The sequence below is a fragment of the Heloderma suspectum genome, chromosome 6 (genome assembly GCF_057233095.1).
Source record: "Heloderma suspectum isolate Gila_16-S chromosome 6, 16-S_ref, whole genome shotgun sequence".
In the NCBI taxonomy this organism is placed as follows: Eukaryota; Metazoa; Chordata; class Lepidosauria; order Squamata; family Helodermatidae; genus Heloderma; species Heloderma suspectum.
In genome coordinates, this window is record NC_139463.1 from 81,390,625 (window position 1) to 81,410,580 (window position 19,956).

The 19,956-nt window shown below is 42.4% G+C and overlaps 2 protein-coding genes across 2 annotated transcripts; both read right to left on the bottom strand.

Annotated features, from left to right (window-relative positions):
• Window positions 1-1,449: 1,449 nt before the first annotated feature.
• On the bottom strand, window positions 1,450-2,388 carry LOC146341449 (olfactory receptor 11L1-like). Its single transcript, XM_084807456.1, has one exon. The coding sequence runs from the start codon at window positions 2,386-2,388 to the stop codon at window positions 1,450-1,452; it is 939 nt and encodes a 312-aa protein (XP_084663582.1).
• Window positions 2,389-16,094: 13,706 nt separating this feature from the next.
• LOC146341450 (olfactory receptor 11A1-like) lies at window positions 16,095-19,752 on the bottom strand. The gene is made up of 2 exons (XM_084808351.1): window positions 19,595-19,752; window positions 16,095-18,242 (listed from the first exon to the last, which is right to left on the bottom strand). The coding sequence occupies exon 2, from the start codon at window positions 18,240-18,242 to the stop codon at window positions 17,274-17,276; it is 969 nt and encodes a 322-aa protein (XP_084664477.1). The 5' UTR covers window positions 19,595-19,752; the 3' UTR covers window positions 16,095-17,273.
• Window positions 19,753-19,956: the final 204 nt, after the last annotated feature.

A 19,956-nucleotide genomic window follows, 5' to 3' on the forward strand; every position in this document is an offset into this window, starting at 1 on the left:
TTGTTCAAGCTCCAAAATGCTGGAAATTATGGCTGTTCAGGGCCATACCCTTAACAGCTATGCTATTTAGGCAATACTCATATGGTATGGTTTTCTGTGCTGTGGTTAGTTCCAGCTTTACCACTAGTGACAGAGTGGTGGACCCAAGTTCCAGATTTGTCTATTCACTGGAATAGACACAAGTTTTACAAGTGGGACCTGAAACACAGGCCCGATCTACACCATATCATTACAATGCCACCATAGTAATGCTATTATCACTCTTGAGCATTCATACCTTATAGGACACACCATGACATTTGTTGTGGTATTTTGGATAATGTGGAATAAAAAGCAGGAAGTAACACTATGATAGAGGTATACCGAATGTGTAATGTGCCCCAATGGTTATCAGTGCACTTCAATACCACTATAAAGCAGTAGTGTAGATCTAACCATGATGTTGCAGTATATCCTCAATTTCTTACAGGAGTGCTCTTGTTCAGAGTTTCAGCCAGCCATACCCATTTCCAGGATATTCCATTCCACATATTGGTTTTTTGATGGCCCAGTTTTGGCTACAACCTTGGTGACACACACTCACTCACTGAGTTCAGTATTAGAGGCAGTGATATTTGTTTATTTGTGATTTGCCCTCCATCCATCCCCTTGATTGGAACAGGGGAGAAAAGCAATCTAAATTTAAGTTTTAGTTTCCTTGGGGTAAACATCTGTCCTTTGGTTACATTACCATGTAAGTAACATATAAAGAGATTATATGTAACATATAATACAAAACAACAGATACATACTTGATCTAAGAAATAATTTAAACAATACTAAGCAGATCATTAAAGGTTATGGAAAATAACCTTTATTGTGGAATGTAGATCTAGCAAATAACAAGTACTCATATGTTTCAAATAATACAGAGCAGACCTGCTTATCCATTGAAGTCAATGGTCTTCATCTGGAGAAGCAAGAGGGCTATAATCTTGCACATTTCTCATTTTCTCTCTATTTTGTCCTAGAAAAAAAAAACAAAAACAAAACTCCTCTTTGCCCAATCAGAAATGACTTTAGGAACCTAGGGGATTTTTAAAAGCAATCTGTGATGTGATAATATGAGTTGGGGGAAAGGAGAAGAGAGAGGAAAAAGTTCTATGAAAACTAAAGGATGGCCAGGATCCAAAGATTAGTGAACCCAGTTCTGCCTGCCCACAGATAATTTGGATCAATTCCCCCATGCCTCATGGTCAACTGGTCTGAAATGGAGCACTATTTTGTGTGATTCAGCATGAAAAAAGCCAAATATCTGACTGGGCACATTAAAGCACTTGGTTTCACATAAATAGTTATTTTAAACATTTTAAATAATGATATATTGTTCACCACCTTGGGAGGGCTTCTGCCCTGAAAGGTGGCCAAGAAATAATAATAATTATAATAATAATAATAATAGGCTCATAACTATGCATTTGCAAACAATTGACAGAACAGTCTTCTCAGTGCCTTCTTTACTTCTTTGTTTCTCAAGCTGTAGACAAGCGGATTTATCATGGGAGTCAGGACAGCATAAAAGACAGAGAAGACTTTATTGAGGTCTCTCAGTGTGTCAGTGTTTGGCAAAATATAGACAATAGTTATTGTGCCATAGAAAATGGCAACCACAATAAGGTGAGAAGAGCAAGTGGAAAAGGCCTTTTGTCTGCTACTGATGGAAGAGATTCTCAGGATGGCAGTGATAATGCAACCATATGATATCAGGGTCAGCAAAAATGGAGGAATTGTGAATACAGAAGAAACAAGGAAAATGAGAATCCTCAGAAAATGGGTGTCACTGCAAGACAATTCTATGAGAGGAAAGACATCACAAAAGAAATGATTTATTTCATTGGGGCCACAAAAAGCTAACCTGGACACTAATATTATTGTTACAGATATAGCCAGAAACCCAATGAGGAAAGAGCCACCAACTAACTGCATACAGAATTTACCATTCATACGGCTTGCATAATGCAATGGTTGGCATATAGCTAAATACCGATCATAAGATATCACAGATAAGAGATAGCACTCAACTGCCCCAAGTGATGCAAATAAATAGTGTTGAACAAAGCACAGATTGAATGGAATGGCCCTGTTCCCAGTTAGAAGGTTGGCCAGAGTCTTGGGGAGAATGGTAGAACTATAGCAGGTTTCCAGGCAGGAAAAATTCCCAAGGAAAAAGTACATAGGAGTATGAAGATATTTATCAGCAATAACAAGCATAACTATGAGGATGTTCCCAACCAAAGTCACCATGTAGATAAATAGAAAGAGTACAAAGAGTAGAGCTTGAAATTCTTGGAGATTCCGGAATCCTATAAGGATGAACTCAGTAACATTTGTTTGATTCTCTGGATCCATGCTGTGTAGGAATTGCATCTGTGGATAAAACATATTCAAACACATAGGGTTCCTTTCACGGGGCTTTTATCCTGCTATGGAGATCGTTTACTCACAGAAGTTTGCGTGTCCTGTATATGATGCAGTCCTCCTCCAAGGAACCTCCCACTCTTTGTAAGCTCTATTGTGTTGTTTTCCATTACGAGTCTGGCATTTTCTTTCCTCCCAACATAGAGTTGATATAAACGAGGGTCTACTCTTTAAAGTTCCCTTTATTGCAAATAAAACAGCAGTGCCACCTAGTGGCTTTGTAATGAAACACATATAAGTTTAGTTTAGTTTAGTTTAGTTTAGTGTTGTTGTTGTTGTTTTTTCAGCCACGTGGAAACGACCCAATCTAATCCCACAAAGATTCCGGAAGCAGAAGCCCCAGTAAATTGCAGGATTTTTAGCCTTGTGTGATGAAGCCCATAGTCTGATGAGAATATGAAAGAACACAATGTTACAAATATTATAGTTTTGCTTTCCCCTTGTATAATTATCCCTCAGTCAAGCACAGCTAAACTATTTGATATATCAAGTCAGACTAGTTTATTTGGCAGTCACACTATTTCACTGCAAGTAGACATGCTGTGGGAGATCCATTCATGCAGTTTTCATAATGTCAGCATATAGCGAGCGAGCGAGCGAGAGAGAGAGAGAGAGAGAGGATCCTAAATATATATAGGACCTATATATAGGTCAGCATATAGCTAAATACCAATTGTAGGACACCACAGATAAGAGATAGCGCTCAGCTGCCCCAGGTTTGAAGAGAAATAGTGTGGAACAAAGAACAGATTGAATGGAATGGATCTGTCCTCAGTCAGAAGGTTGACCAGAGCCTTGGGCAGAATAGTAGAACTACAGGCATTCATGGATCACCCACCTTTTCATAAAGGCAGTCCCTGGGGGGCTGGGGGGGATGTTTTAAATCAGGAAACAGTTGCAGGGAGTTCCCCTGCTAGTGGCTTGAGCCTGATCCGAACAGACCTCCCATGGCTGCTCTTAGCAAAAGAAAAGAAATCTATTCACAGATCCCCCATGTTGTGCATGTGTAGTTTGGCCCTCAGAAAACACATGTCTGCCTTCCAGTAAACCAGTAGATGCAATTCGGAGCAGGTTAGGCATACACCACTGAAATGAATGTCCTAAGCACATTGATGAATGCTTAAGGCCCTTTGGTGTCAATGGTACTAAAGCATGACAGCATCCTCTGTAATATAGAGCTGACCCAAAGTTCCATTTCACAAGATGGTGGTTATTGAACAAGGTTGTTGTTGTTGTCGTCACCATCAAACATTGAGAGTGAGGCAAAAGGGAGAAAGAACTCTGGGCATTGTCCAGGGTCAAGAATAAAATTGAGATATTGGGGGTGGGGGGGTTAAAAGTGCAAGTAGCAGGTACTGCTTCCCTCCTCCTCCATCACCACCACCAGCACAACATATTTTGGCTTCTTCCCCAAGCAGCAGTGGTAGCTCTCATCCTGTCATCCCAGTAGGCTGCCATCATGTTTCCTATAATGCCTTAGTTGGAATATACTACATCATGATGCAGCATCATTCAAAGTGAGGCATTATGGGGGAACATGGCAGACCAGGAGACTGAAAGGATTGCCACTGTGGCTGCTTGAGGAAGAGGCAAAACTAAGTTGTAGAGAAGAAAAAAGCCACTGCCACTTATCCCGGCCACTAAAAATGTCTAGAATTTCTCCTGCCTTCTGGACAAATCACAAAAATGACTCCCACTTATCATGGTTTACAAATGGGGCTGCAGAAGTGGGATGAGATTTTCAACTCAGCATTCTGTAAGCAGACCACAACCAAAATAAATTATATATACTGCATATGCTTTTCAGTCTATGAATGAATAAATATTTATCTGAGGCACTGTCCCACATATAGGAGATGTGTTATTATAATTAATTACATTTTTATCTTGCTATTCCTCCAAGCTCAGGAAGATTAATCAGTAATTAATTATAATAACACATCTCCTATAAGTGGGACAGTGCCTCAGATAAATATTTATTCATTCATAGACTGAAAAGCATATGCAGTGTATATAATGTATTTTGGTTGTGGTCTGCTTACAAACTCCCTATAACAACCCTCTGATGTAGTAAAGGTAGTATCTGGACCCAGGTCATTCAGCGAGCTTCTTGCTTAACAGTGCAATCCTACATGGAGAGCAGCAAAGTGGTGGATCTTCACAGTGCCCAGAGCTGGGTTGATTTTCTGGGCTGTTAAGCCCTGTGGGCATGTGTGGGCACGTGCATGTTTAACTCTCTCCAGGCTGGTGTAGTTGAGGTTTCTGATCCTGGGGCCTCCAAGAGGAATGGAGAGGTTTTGGATCCATCAGATCCAAAGTTCGTTTATTTATGCATTGATTTATTTCATATCCCACCTTTCCATGAAACTTAGTGCTAATATAAAGGCAGAATTAGTGCTCAGGTTGCCCCCATCCTGCCCCCACTCAGCCCCTGGAACATCAAATATTGGAACTTTCCACAGACATAGCCAGGGTTTCCAGGTCACCCATGCCACCCCCCTACCTCCCAGCTGGCAGAGCTCCACTGGCAAAGGGGCACTTCCAATAGATCCTAAGCCCTCTAGCTAACAGGTCTGTGGGTTAGAACTGCCTTACCACTGAGACTTCAAACCAGGTTTCCCCAGTCTTCCACTACATCGCATACTGTATCTCCACACCAGTACTCACGATCAACATTATATATCTGTTAAAGTCCTATTGTTTTTCATGGTGTGAGGGAATTAAGAGTGTGCTTAACTCTCCCACTGATAAAAATAAATTGGATGTAAGAGTCTAGTATTGGCTGTCTAATTTTGACATTGTTTAACATTCACCAATAATGAAGTGTTTCAGATATGTCACAAGGCATTATTTTGTTACTTTTACAACAACAAATGACTTTTAAATACCATGCTGTAAATAACAGCTGATTGGATCCATACTTGGAATAGACCCACATAAATCAATAGGTCTTTTCTGAGTATGACTACATCTGGGCCCAAACCATAACAGTATTTCATGAACTCCAACATTTATTAGAATTTTTTTCTGATGACGTTAATACTGAAAAGTTTTAAACAGAAAAGTTTAATAATGTTAAAAGTTTTTCAGTGTACTAAATTTTGTGTATGATTGATCCAATTTTGGATCTAATTTCATCAACATACTTAAAATGTCAATTTTTTAAAATGTAACCAAAATTGTCTAGTTTTCATCTTTCCCTCTATTCTTTGTCCTACCTTCTTCTTCGGATGCATTCCTGGAGTTTATGGCTGGAAAAAACAAAACAAAAACACTGACATTATGTGGTCTGAAGATAGAAATCCAGTTGTATCTCTTGCCACATTTTAATGTATAACTTTATGAAGGTTAGCTGAAGCTGCAGTCCTATACTCAGTTTCTTGGGAGTAAGACCCATTGAATTCTGCGTGTCTTACTTTTGGGTAGATAAGCTTTGGGTTGTTTGGTTAGTTATTTCTAAATATGAATTTTCAAATATTTCCTGAATTATTTCAATCACTTTATATATTGGCTGCCCTATGATCTGTTAACTAACTATTAATTGCAGTAAAAAGAGATTTAATCTGCAGACATTATATTCAGTGGCACCAGTGAGTCAGAGGAAGAAGGAGAAAAGATTACACCAGGGAATCCTGTTAGATTTAAGCCAACATCTAATCCCAGTGGGAAGTTAATGAGGAAGCAGAGGCATATTAAATAAGAACAATAACATGATGATCTAGGGCTGAGCTGACCTCCCACCCCTGATTCCACCGCCTATTCATCGGTGACAAGATGGAGATTATTTTGGTGATTTGGGGTGGGTGAACTTTTGTGCACAGGGTGAATTCCCTGTGGTGGTGGTGGTGGTGGTGATGGTGGTGTCAGAAGACACAGTGGTTATCCTTTTGGTGTCTGGCAGCTGTGGATGTCATTGTTATCCCTCCCCTGCCCCGATGCAGTGCTAGCATCATGCAAAGGGTAGTTCTCGGGCAGGGGAGTGAGAAATGGAAGCTACCATCCATGGTATCGATCAGAGAGGCATTCTGGAAAATAAAACTTCTGGCCATCAGCTGACAGCTGTTGAGGAAGAAACCAGGATGGCCACTTGGGCCATTATATCAAAATGCAGCTAGCAGCAGCAGGAAAGAAAAAAGGGAAAAGGGGTTGAGTACTTTTCACACACACCCATTGCTCATGGAATGCCTCCTAAATTCAGCAAACATTTCAAGTATTCAAGCTTAGGGACCACTGTTACCATGTACCTTGATACAGTTGATCTTGCAAGGAGATCCAGCCAAATATCTGCCATTACTTTAGGGTTGCCAACCAATTATTATTTTAACTGATATCCAGTTTAATCAATCAAATAATCAATTAAATCAGAACAAATTTGCATATAATTTAAACTTCAGATAGGTGATTATCTTTTAAAGATCTCAATGGAAGTGTCAGACAGTTGAACTATTTAATAAGGGGAGCAGTTTAGAGGACAACAACATATTTCGGGGGCTGATACAATAGATCCTGTTCTTGCACTGTTTATAGGGATGGCGGAGAATTCTGCCATGGATTTCAGTGAGGCCGAATGCACTGGCATTAGGCCCCCCAAAACCCATGGCAGAACAGCCTCCCACCCCCACCTCCTTGCGGAATCCCCCCTGGGACGAAAGCTTACCTGGGGCGGATGTTCTGGCAGGGGCGGCTCTGGCGGCAGCTCCAGCGGCGGCAGCGGCAGCTGGTCTCTTGGCCGGCTGCTGTGGACTCAAATGGTGGCCACCACGCCATTTGCCTAGCTGTCTTTGCCATGATAGGCTATGTAAATACTTACGTAGCCTTTCATGGCAAGCAAAAAACAAAACAAAACCACATACGCAAATGGTGGCGGCTATGGCGGCTGCCATTTGTGTTCCCTATTTTTCACTGTTTTAGCCTATGTAAATATTTATGTAAGCTATTACGGCGAAAAAAGGGGAAGGCAAAAAGCGTAGTGGGCACTATTTGCATTCCTTCCCCCCCCCCCGCCATAATAGCTTACGTAAATATTTACGTAGGCTAAAACGGCAGGGAAAAAAGGAACGCAAATGGCGCCCACTATGCTATTTGTGTTCCCCTTTTTTTCACCGTAATAGCTTATACTTAAGCTAAAACAGCGAAAAATAGCAAACACAAATGGCGACCGCCGTAGCCACTGCCGTTCATGTACGCAGGTTTTTTTTCCGGAAGGATGCCCAGCAGCTGGATGTCCGGCTGCGGGCGGCCCCAGTCGGCAGCTCTGCGGAATCTCTGTGGAGCGGAGCCGGCTAGATCAGGATTTCAGGGGGAGGTGCGGAGCGCCTCCCCCCAACTGCGAATCACCCTGTTGAAAAGGTAAGTGACTTTCGTACATCCCTACACTGTTAAGCATGTGCACTGTTCTCACAAGTGCAGCCGCCTCATGTACAGTAGAGGTGTACATACCTCACAGTGTAGGTAGAGGATTGGTTGGCAGCAAATTACTCCCATGTAGTGCACAGGGAAAGGAATGAGTTAGCAAAAGCAGATGACATATCAGCCCCTCAATATTTCCTTTTCCATTTGCAACTACAGTAACAAACCAGCTCCAAAGCAGCTTGCAAATAATAAAGTAGTGTGACCATATATCACAATTACCAGCTGTTTCTCACCAAATATCCACGCAAAGTTTATTTATTTTGCCACATAACTTGATTGAAAATTTCAGCCTGAATATTAGTAGTTTTTGAAGCATTTGTTGTTGTTCAGTCGTTAAGTCGTGTCCGACTCTTCGTGACCCCATGGCGCTACTTGGAAATACCCTCTGCTCTTCCCCAGTACTATATTGGACACCTTACGACCTGAGGGGCTCATCTTCCGGCGTCATATTTTTTAGCCTTGTGATACGTTCCATGGGGTTTTCTTGGCAAGAATGCTGGAATGGGTTGCCATTTCCTTCTCCAGGGAATCACATTTTGTCAGAACTCTCCACCATGACCTGTCCATCTTGGGTGGCCCTGCACAGCATAGCTTATGGCTTCACTGAGTTACGCAAGCCCCTTCTCCACAACAAGGCAGTCATCCATGAAGGGATTTTGAAGCATGACACCTATTAAAATTATCTTTATAATTCTCTCTATTTGTGAAATTCATGGGTGAGTGAAGGTCCTTATGTAGCCTAAACAGAGCAGAACCACCTATGCACAAGATAGATGTTAGTATCAGCAGACTTGGCAGAAGTTTGCAGACATACATTTTATTTTATTTTTTTAGGTGGAAAACCCTAAAGTGTGGGAAGAAACCCCAAAATGACTCAATGATAACTGAGCATGCTCAGTAGCAACAGGAGATAGAGTCATTTGGAAAATAAAACTGAAGGGGAGAACTGAATAATCAGTCTCACTTGGTGAAAGTGGCTAGTGAAGAGGAGAATGTGGCTGTGGCAGCCTGGAAGGCTTCAAAACACCACCAATCAGTTGGCAGGTGGACAGGAGAGGCTAGCTGAGAGTAGGGATGTCAGAGAATTCTGCGACGGTTCTCGGACGGTTCCCCCCAAAATCCGTTGTGGAACAAAGCCCCCGCCCCCCAACCCACGAAAGGCGTGCGGGACGAAGTCCCCACTGCCCCACCCCATGAAAGGCACATGAAATGGAGCACTTCCCTGCTCCCGTCCGTGCTGCTTTGCGAATGGCAGCCGTCCTGCGGCCACCATTGGCTTCCTCCTTTCAATAGCCGTGATAGGCTACGTAAATACTTACGTAGCCTATCATGGCTAACGCAGGCTAAATGCATCCCTGTGGAGGCCATGATAGGCTACGTAAGTATTTATATAGCCTAACATGGCGGGGGGGGGGAAACCCCAGCGTACACAAATGGCGGCAGCTACTGCCATTTGCGTACGCTGGGGTTTTTCCCCCTGCTGTGATAGGCTACATAAATATTAACGTAGCCCATCACAGCTCAATACAGGGATGCAAATGGCAGCGGCTATGACAGCTGCCATTTACATCCCTGCAGGGCTGCCCAGTGGCTGGATGTTTGGCTGCGAGCAGCCGGAGCCAGCTGGCGGCTCCGCAGCTTGGCTACGGAGTGGAGCCGGCAGGGCAGGATTCCAGGGGGAGGGACGGAGTGCCTCCCCCCCACCGTGGATGCCCCTGTGTGGAGCCAGGTAAGGGATTCATACATCCCTAGCTGAGAAAGAAGGCAAGGCGTTCAGAGTAGGGTGTGGGATGGGGGGGAGACAGTGGAAGGTAGACAGTTATGTATCTGTGTCTCTTCATTGTCCTTTGCTCCATTTCTCTCTTTTCCTTTCTTCCTCCAAAACAAGCAAAAGAAGGGGAGGAAGAGACATATAGATATAAAAAACAGCAGAGAGAACCCCCAAATTGTCAAGATATCTTATAGTTTATTGCTTTTTAGCCAACCAGGCCATCCACATGAAGAAACAGGCACAACTTTTCATAACATCCAGAAGGAAAACCAAAACACAAATTGTTAATAAATAGCTAATAAAAAAACAGATTAAAAACAATTTTTAAACTCCTAAAACTATACTTGCCAGCATGTTGTTACCATATTTACAGATTTTGTTCTTTTATAACAGTTAATATCTTTCGCCTCTCCAGGGCTTGGCTGACAAACTTAGCAGTCCTATATGATATATAATAAATTGTTCCAGCTAATAATAATCAAGTTATGCTACTCCAGAGGTATCCTCAGGCACAGCTAGGGATGTACGAATACCTTACTTGGTTCCAGTAGGGGCATCCACAGGGGGGGAGGCAATCCGTTCCTCCCCCCGGAATCCTCAACAGGGGGAGGTGTTCAGGTCCTCCCCCCCCCCCGTAATCCTGTCTGGCCATGCCGTGGAGCTGCTGGCTGGGCCTATACGCAGCAGGGCCTCCAGCCGCTGCTGGGCTGGTGCGGACCCAAATGGCATCCTGCGTAGGGGACACCATTTCCATCCCTACGGTAGCCCGTGTTAGGCTACATAAATACTTACCTAGCCTATCACGGCAAAGAGCAGGAGTGCAAATGGCGTGGCAGCTGCCATTTGCGTCCCTGCTCTTTGCCATGATAGGCTACATAAATACTTACGTAGCCTACCATGGCTGCCTGCAAGCACGCAAATGGCGGCCACTACAATGGCCACCATTTGCGGCCGCAGCAGCCCAGCATCAGCCGGCCAGGAGACCAGCCGGAGCTGCTGCAGCCGCCACCGGAGCCACCGCCGCATCTGCCTCAAGTAAACTCTCTTTCAGGGGGATTCCTCGGGGTGGTGGGGGGTGGGAGGCTGTTCCGGGGTAGGATTCCGGGGGACCTACAGCAGTGGTGGAATTCTCTGACATGGGTCCTGCAGTAAAACTATGTATAGCATTACTAGTTACATTAGTTGTCTGAGCTATTGCCTTCAAATATTCAGACCAAGATCCTGAACTTTGAAATGTCAATGTCTAGATATGTCATTACGTCATTCATACTGTGAAACTATTTTTAAATATCCCTGGGGTGGAAGTGAGAATTGTCCATAGAAATCAATTGAGAAATCCAAGATTTTAATGAACCCTGGATTAGATACTGGTGTAATTGCAACCCTGCAACCCTCCCCACAAAGGTGTCAGCAAAGTGGAACTTTCTGAATTTTGTTAGTCAGTTCTTATTTAGCATGATTTTTTTTTTAAAGCTCTACCAATGAATATTCCAAAGCATATCAAGTTCATTGTCTCCTGATTGCAGGTTGAAAGAGGCGGTGGCTGAGAAGATTCACTTATGACAGCCCAGCAGTGTAGATCTCCGGACTGTGAGTGGTTAACAACAACCTTGCAAGTGTTGACCAGAGGTGTCAGCCCCCATTGCAAATGAGAAGTTGGCCTGAAGCTGAGACAGAGGCTTACAAAAACCCTACAGTGTTATTCATTACTTTTTATCCTCACATTGTAGGTTGGATTGAGGGAGTAATATAAATTACAGTGTTTTCCTGTGCCTGTCTGCTGAATTCCCTCCCCTTCTTTTGGTTTTATTTTGTGATTTTGTTAGAATGTACACCTTTGTGGCAGGGATTTCTTGTTTCGTTTTTTTTTTATTCTGTGCAGTGCTATGTGAATTGATGGCACTATACAAATGATGATGATGATGATAAATTCACAGTTATATCCCTATTGCAGTTGGGGCTTTGAAGAGAGAAAGTGGCTCACAGCAGCCCTGCAAGGTAGTCCACTGTTTATATTGCAAGTCAGAAGTGGGACTGAGGCTGGCTTGGATACCCTGTTGAAAACAAACAAACAAAAAATACTTTCCATACATCTCAGATTGTAACAAAGGTCAATCTACTTAAACTGCCCTCTCAGACCTCCTCCCAGGCCAAATCCAGTACTCAGTTTCATGCTTCATTGATTTGCATGCTGATTAGTGCAGTGTTAAAGTTCAAAAACAACAACAAAAATGTCCATGAGGAATAAGTTCAAATCAGAGCAGGGAGTCCTGCTTTGGAGCTAATGTTTGTTTTGTCAGCTCCCTCAGCCACTGTTTGTGGGGCCTCACCTGTTTGTAATATACTCTAGAACATTTGAGGTGCAATTATAGCTGTCTTGGGCAACTGGGAAGTCAAGTTGTAAGCTGGAGCAGAAAACCCAGGTCAGAGAGGTTGGGAACTGGTTGATAAGCACAACTAGTAAGGATCAGGAAAAAGGACACTGGAGACAGGTCAAAGAAAACCCAAGGAACAAATCAAGCTAAGGCACAACCATGAAGTGCCAAAATTAGCTCTTAAAAAGCCTGCAACTAGGGATGTACGAAAGTTACTTACCGTTTCACAGATTGGCTTCATGGTGGGGGGGGAGGCACTCCGTCCCTCCCACCGGAATCCTCGATGGGGGAGGGAGGTGCTCTGTCCCTCCCCCTGGAGTCCTGCCCAGCCGGCTCCACTCTGCGGGGATTCCTCGAAGCCACTGGCAGGCTCCACCAGCAGCCGGACATCTGGCTGCTGAGTAGCAGGGCCGCAAATGGCAGCTTCTGTAGCCGCCGCCATTTGCATCCCTGTATTCAACCGTGATAGGCTATGTAAAGACTTACGTAGCCTATCACGTCTGGGTTAAAAAAAAAATGCATGCGCAAATGGTGGCGGCTACGATGGCCGCCATTTGCGTTCCTTATTTTTAGCCATCTTAGTCTACGTAAATATTTACATAGACTATTATGGCGAAAATAAAGGGGAACACAAATAGCATAGTGGGCAGTATTTGCATTCCTTTTTGATTCGCCGTTTTAGCCCACGTAAATATTTATGTAGGCTAAAACAGCGAATCAAAAAGGAACGCAAATAGCGCCTGCTACGCTATTTGCGTTCCCCTTTATTTTTGCTGTAATAGTCTACGTAAATATTTACGTAGACTAAGACGGCTAAAAATAAGGAACCCAAATGGCAGCTGCCGCCGTAGCCACCGCCATTTGCGTATGCAGGTTTTTTTCTTTTAAAAAAAACCCAGCCGTGATAGGCTACGTAAGTCTTTACGTAGCCTATCACGTCTATGTAAAAAAGAAAAGAAAAAAAAAAGACCAGACTGCAAATGGTGGCGGCGGCAGCCAGTCGGAAGACCAGCAGCTGCCACTGCCTAAGCTACCGCTGGAGCCGCCACCGTCCAGAATTCAAGTAGTTACAGCTGTAATTGCATTTTAGAGTGTCGAGGTAGAAGTTGGCTGAGGAATGGTTTCAGATAGTGCCCCTTCCCAACAAAAGCTATTGACACATAAATGGCATCGGAACCTTCTTCCCAGATCTTTGGTCTGGACAGATCCAACTAGTAGAGCATTCAGAATTGAGTCCAGCTCATGCAAGGGATATCCTATCCTTCTGGCAACTGGAGTAAAACAAACAAACAAACAAACAACACACCCCAGGTCCTGAGTTTCAGGAACAAACAAGGAACAGAAAACAATATTTGATAGATGTCCAAGGTAGTGCCCATATTCTTTCCCCTTTAAGGCTAAGAGCTAAGTTGGCTAAGTTGGCTAAGTTGGGGGACTGGAATGGGGGGGGAGGTTAACCCCATCCTAGTGTGCCAAGACATTGAGTCAAATCCCCTTCCCCCTCCCAGCTGTTTTTCTTTTGTTTTTTTCTCCCCAAAATAAAATTACATTTGGGCTTCCAGTCAAAGAATTCCAACTTTACATGTAGTGTATCCTTTAGCTTCTTGGCTAAGGACTCTTTAATGTGGGGATTTTTCCTGCCCTTGTAAACTCTTCTACCAATACAACTTTGAATGTAATGTTTCTTCTTGTCGATTATAACTACAGACACGCACACACTTTAATTTATTTGCTTACTTACTTATTTATTTATTTATTTAAAATATTTATAACCCACCCTATACCATTAAAATCTCAGCGTGGCATACAGATAAAATCGATTTAAACAGTATAGAACAATAATTTAAACAGCTAAAAACATATTAAACATTAAACAAGCTAATACCAATTACAACCTAAAACAATAAAACAATGTGGTACTTTAAGGAGTGCATTTAGCCCTCAAAGGCTTTTGTAAAAAAGCCATGTTTTTGCTTGATGCCGAAATGAAACCGATGTCTGTGCCAATCAGGCATCCAAGGGGAGGGCATTCCACAATTTATGACAAAAGGCATTTCTTACTCATATACACACATGCTGCCCAGAAGTATCATCCTACCATTTGGTGAACCTTTATTTTCATTTGCATTAAAAACAACAACAAAAAGATTATGCTCCCATCTTCTGAATAGGGATGGATGGATCTGTCGAGTTCAATTCTGCTCAGTTTCCCATTTTTCCTACATTATATTTGTTCCCTTACATTTCCACATCAGTTTTTTTTAAGTCTGCATACAAATTCATAAATGTTTTCATGTGCTTTTATCTAAATGTACACTTTTGTATGTAGATTTCCAAGTATGCATGTTTGTACATACTTTTCTAGACATATGCATTTCTACAAAAAAATAAAAAGAAATCCATAATATAATGCAGTTTTGTTTACCTTTCTTTAATCACATTTTGTGCATACATTTACCTAATTGTATGCATTTCTGTGCACATTTTAATTTGCGAACAACATCACCAAATTTGGGAAGCATGACTATCACCATATCACTGCATTCCAGTCCATGTGAAGGTTTAGGAAGTACAAATTTGATAAGGTCTCATTAAACTGTAAACCCAGTGAATTTCTCACCCCTCCCCACTTCTGAGCACATCTAGCTAGATTCATAAAAAAAATAACGAGGAAGCAGCAACATGGCTCTCTCCTTACCTCTGAGATACATCAACAATGCAGAGCAATAGCTCTCTTCAGGTATTCATAATGATTATGTGAAAAGAGAATCAGAGCCGTCCATCCAAACCCTGCCCCCAGCAGCCCCATCCACAATGGAGACCTTTCTGTGTTGTGCACAAAGGTCTGGGGTGGGGAGGATTCTAAGCATGTTATGTAGAATGTGCTTTAAATCCTCCCCATGGTTTGGAGTCCTGTACAATCAGGAGAATCCAGTGTCCAACAGAGAATTTCCACACTGCATTTATTTACAGCATTTCTGCACTGCCCCTCAACAAATACTTCTCTGGGCAATTCACAAATTAAAGATAAAACCATGAAGTATAACAATATTCCACAAACAAAAAGCAAAATACCTGTCAGTTCAACATGCTGTGTTAAGGACTTTCCATGTTTGCTCAAGATCCAAAACACCAGGGAATTATGGCTGTCAAGGGCCACACCCTTAACAGATGCATGATTTCAGTGATATATTATGGTATCCTATGCTGTAGTTAGTTCCAGCTTCACACCTACCTTGGAGCTGGATGGCTGTCAGTGGCAGAGCAGTGGACCCAAGTCCCAGATTTGTGTGTCTGCTGAAATGCACACATAGTCTACACAACAGACGTTGTCATGCAACTGAAACTAACATTCCAAATGGGTCTGGAAACATCACATACTAGTCTGGGGTCAGCATCTTTTGGTTCTAGCAGTACCTCCAGCCCACCAGGATCCTATTCCCTGAAAGCAGGTAGGGAAAAACCAGTGAGCAACTTAAAACACACACATTCATGCACATGCATACACACACACACACAAAATAGGATTTATTGAAGAGGGAAGGGGAAAATGGGGAGGGCGGGAAGGGGAAAATGGGGAGGGCGGGAGGGGACACAAAACTAACAGCCAAATGAATACATGATTTAAAGTATGTCTCTAAACAATAGCATAAAATGGAGGCAAGGGAATCTCATAGTGATATGTTCCCTAAAGGTAGGTTATTTCTTAAAATAAAACCAGTCTCTAGGTGTGCAGTCAGAAGTAATTGTAGGCCTCAGTTACGGACAGTTGGTTGTCAAGCATTTATTGACTGGTAACTGGGCCACGGGTAGAAACTTCCTTTACAAGCTTTGTGTCTCTCCTCACAGTCTTCTCAAAAAGAATCTCCCTACACAGTGCCTCATTAAGGTCAAAAAAGGGTTGAGATGCTGCCATTGTACCAGAGGGCTGCACTCATGTTCCGTTCTGTTCCCCCTCTCCTTCCATAATAATAAGAGCTTATGGAATTCCATAGGCTAAAAGGGGGTGAATCACACTTCTTCTTCTTCTTCTTCTTCTTCTTCTTCTTCTTCTTCTTCTTCTTCTTCTTCTTCTTATTCACCTACAAATACCTTATACTTTTTTTCATGCATGGCAAATACTAGACCTTATCCCATACCTAAGACGATGAACTGTTTTCCAAGAGACACTGTACAGACATATAAATTTTACTACAAAGTGAATCTCATGTATGTCTATGAAAAACAACAAGCAATAACTGTCAAACTGCTGGTTGGCACTTATCAAAGTTAAACTTCAATAAATAAGCAATTTCTTACCCTTTCTACCTCAACATTGGCACAGGCCATCCTCAAACCCTCCTCTCCGACATTGCCAAGTTTTAAATCAATCTGTTGAGTCATTTTCTCAGTATAAGCCATAGTACCTACTCCCCCTGATTTCTGGTTATAATGGCAGAATGTGATTCAACCTACTAACCCTAAACATAGGGCAACATATGCACAGTGGCCCTATAATAAAATTTAATCATACAAACCTAAACTGTTAAATCATCATCAGAATAAAACCAGAAACTGAAAACAACAATAATGCAATGAACTTGAAAAGCACTAAGGGTGCAATCCTGTTTAGACAGAAAGAAGTCCTACAACTCCCAGCATTGCCCAGCATAAAGAATTGGTTTGCATCCTAAACTAAAAACAGAACACCTGGGGAAATAAAAATGACTTCACCTATTGCCCCAAAGATCTCAACATAGGTGAACCCTGCATACTATGGGACTTCACCAAGAAGCATTCACCTTTGGGGGCTACTCGCAAATTTTAAAAGACCATGGGCTGCAGTCATAAGATTTGCAGTGAGAGATTATTTTATTCAGGAAAGATGGGAGAAAGGGTTAAGAAACAAGGGAGGTATCTAGAGATGGGGGAAGGGAAGGAAACTTTGGGATGGTGTTTGGCTCAGCATGTGCCAAGAGCATCCAAACATCTCTAAGAAGGACAGTGTTTGTGTCCTCCACCCCATTTCTGCAGCTGGCCAACTGGTGATGTGGTGAGGCCATACCAGGCAGTCCTCAACCACTACAAAGGCACTCAGAACAGAAGCTGTGATTTTTCAGAAGAGTCAGGGGTGGAGACAACAACAAACCAATATTAGGTGAAAGAAACTGCAGGGGGAGGGGTTGCTTGTCTGCAAGCTGGATACTGTCTTGGTCAACAAGCTAAGGTTAAAATGAACTGTAGCTTAGTGTGCGACAGCCAAATGTGACCAAAGGGTTTCATCTCTCCTTTTCATTGAAACCAATGAATTTACTCAGAGCCTTTTTCAAAGATTCCTTCACTTCTTTGTTTCTCAGACTGTATATAAGTGGGTTGACCATGGGAGTGAGGATGGTGTATGGGACAGAAAACACCTTTTTAAGATCTCTGAGCCCACTGGTGTTTGGTAAAATGTAGACAATCATTAGAGTTCCATAGAAAATGGTGACCACAATGAGGTGAGAGGAACACGTGGCAAATGCTTTTTGTCTCCCAGTGGTGGATGGAATTCTCAAGATGGCAGTAATGATGCAAACATAAGATGTGATGGTTAATATGAATGGTGGTAGGATATCAATCGACCCAAATATGAGAGCTAACAATGTGATATGGCTTGTGTCACTGCAAGAGAGTTGGAGGAGTGGGCCCAAATCACAAAAGAAATGGTCAATTTCCTTGGGGCCACAAAATGGTAATTGTGACACTAGGCATATCATGATAACTAAAATTGATGCTGCACATAGCCATGATGCTGCCACACAGTGAAAAATGACCCTACCATTCATAATAGTCATATAATGAAGTGGTTTGCAGATTGCAATATATCTATCATAAGACATAATTGACAGGAGGTAACATTCAACAATGACAAGGCAACCAAAGCAAAAAAGTTGTATGAAACAGCCCCAGAAAGAAATGGATTTGTCACCAGTTAGAAAAGCTGTAAGCATCTTGGGCAGGATGGTTGAACTGTAGCAAATTTCCAAGCAGGACAAATTTGCTAAGAAGTAGTACATGGAAGTGTGAAGGTGCTGATCAGATGCAACAAGAACAACAATTAGGATGTTTCCAGTAATAGTCAGAATGTAGATTACAATGAACACAAGAAAAAGAAGCATCTGGAACTCTTCAAGTTTTTCAAATCCCAACAGGATGAATTCTGTGATGCCTGTTTGATTCTTCCATTTTTCATAAGTGGTGACCTGCATCTGGGAAATAATAGTATAGAAATAGTTTCTGAATCTGAAGAAGAGATTATATGTAATGGTCTTTTCAAAAATGGAAAGAGATTATTTCAGTTCCCTGCATTGAAGGAGCAGAAAAACCTTTCTGCAGATGAACATCACTTGTTTCTGCAGATGAACATCACCACCACCAGGGATTGTTTCTTTCTTAGTGGAAATTCAGTTACAATTTCACTTTTGTTTAAAACGCGTTTTAGAGACCTAAATTAACCTTTCCTTAGTGGAATTGACTTATATTCTGATGATTTCTTTCCTCCTCCACTTCTTCATTTCCCTCCCCTCCCACTTTTGTCTTACGAGACTGCAGTCTTGTTTCTCTGATTCTTAGGGCCAAACATGACACTATAAGGTAGTGAGGGTGGGGTCTGTGAGGTTGTGGTCAGGTCCCCCCTCCACCACTATGGTCCTGATGAAAAATCCCCACCCCCACCCCCATAGTTAGCAGCACTAGCTTCAGGATGGCACCAACTGGAGCTTCCCTTTGAAAGAACAGCTTTGGAGGCATGAATGGGTTATACTCCTTCTCCCCATCAGCTGCAGTACTGAACATGACCAGAGTCCCTGTGGCATGCAATCTGAGAGACACATTTAATGTCATGTGTAGTACTTCCCCTTGTAGCATTTGTACACCACTTATGTTATCGTTATTGTTATTATTGCTACACCGATGTTTCCAGACACTTCTATACATATCTAATTAATGCATTAACCTTATTTGCAGAAAGGGAAATACATTTTACATACCTACTCAGCCCTGAAAAATACTGTGTGACCTTGGATCTGTCATCACCATGAGACCAGGGATGTTGGGAAGATAAACACAGATGAATCTCTACATGTCATCTTGGAGGAAGGGTTGAACACAACTGTGACAAGTGCCCCAAAGAGTAAGGATTACACTATGCCACAAAATCCCGAAATAAGTGTGTGTGTGTGTGTTTTAGGAAACAATATCATTTATTCAGTAAGAATGTTTATATTGTGAAAGCAACAAAACACACTGTGAAAGCCAGAAGGTTTTTTTGTTTTTGGTAGTTTGAGTAGAAAACTCTCTGGAAGCATCCAGGGCAAAACATGAAGAATTAGGCTTTTCTCAAATTTTCCTTGAGGGTAGAGAGAGGAAGACTTAATGTACCGCAAATGGAAAATAACTTTCATTCAAATTACGTTTCGGAGCCACTATGATATATTGTAGCACCCAGAAGCAGTTATTAGAAAACTAAGCTGTTACTGGATCGCTTCTTGCTGAGAAATGTTTTCCTCTGCCCCGCCTTCCAGCAAAATTCTGAATTTAGGGATGAACGAAAGTCACTTACCTGGTCTCGCAGCTTGTTTTGCGGTGGGGGGGAGGCGCTTCGCTTCTCCCCCCGAAGTTCAGGCTCTGGGGGAGGCTTCCCGCCTTGCCCGGCCGAAATTCAGGCCGGGGAGAAGCGCCCTGTCTCCCCGGCCGCGAACTTCAAAAGAAAAGTAAAACAAAAAACAAAAAAACGCCCCGTGATAGGCTACGTAACGATTTACGTAGCCTATCACGGCTAGATCTGCAAAGTCAGCCGTGATAGGCTACGTTAATCATCACGTAGCCTATCATGGGTGACTTAAAAAAAAAAAAGCACGTACGCAAATGGCAGCCCCCATAGGGAGCCGCCATTCGCGTTCCTTATTTGGTCCCTGTAGTCTA

What these genes read in the sequence shown, in the direction of transcription:
- LOC146341449 (XM_084807456.1), bottom strand. Translation starts at nt 2,388, where the DNA reads ATGGATCCAGAGAATCAAACAAATGTTACTGAGTTCATCCTTATAGGA.
- LOC146341450 (XM_084808351.1), bottom strand. Translation starts at nt 18,242, where the DNA reads ATGCAGGTCACCACTTATGAAAAATGGAAGAATCAAACAGGCATCACA.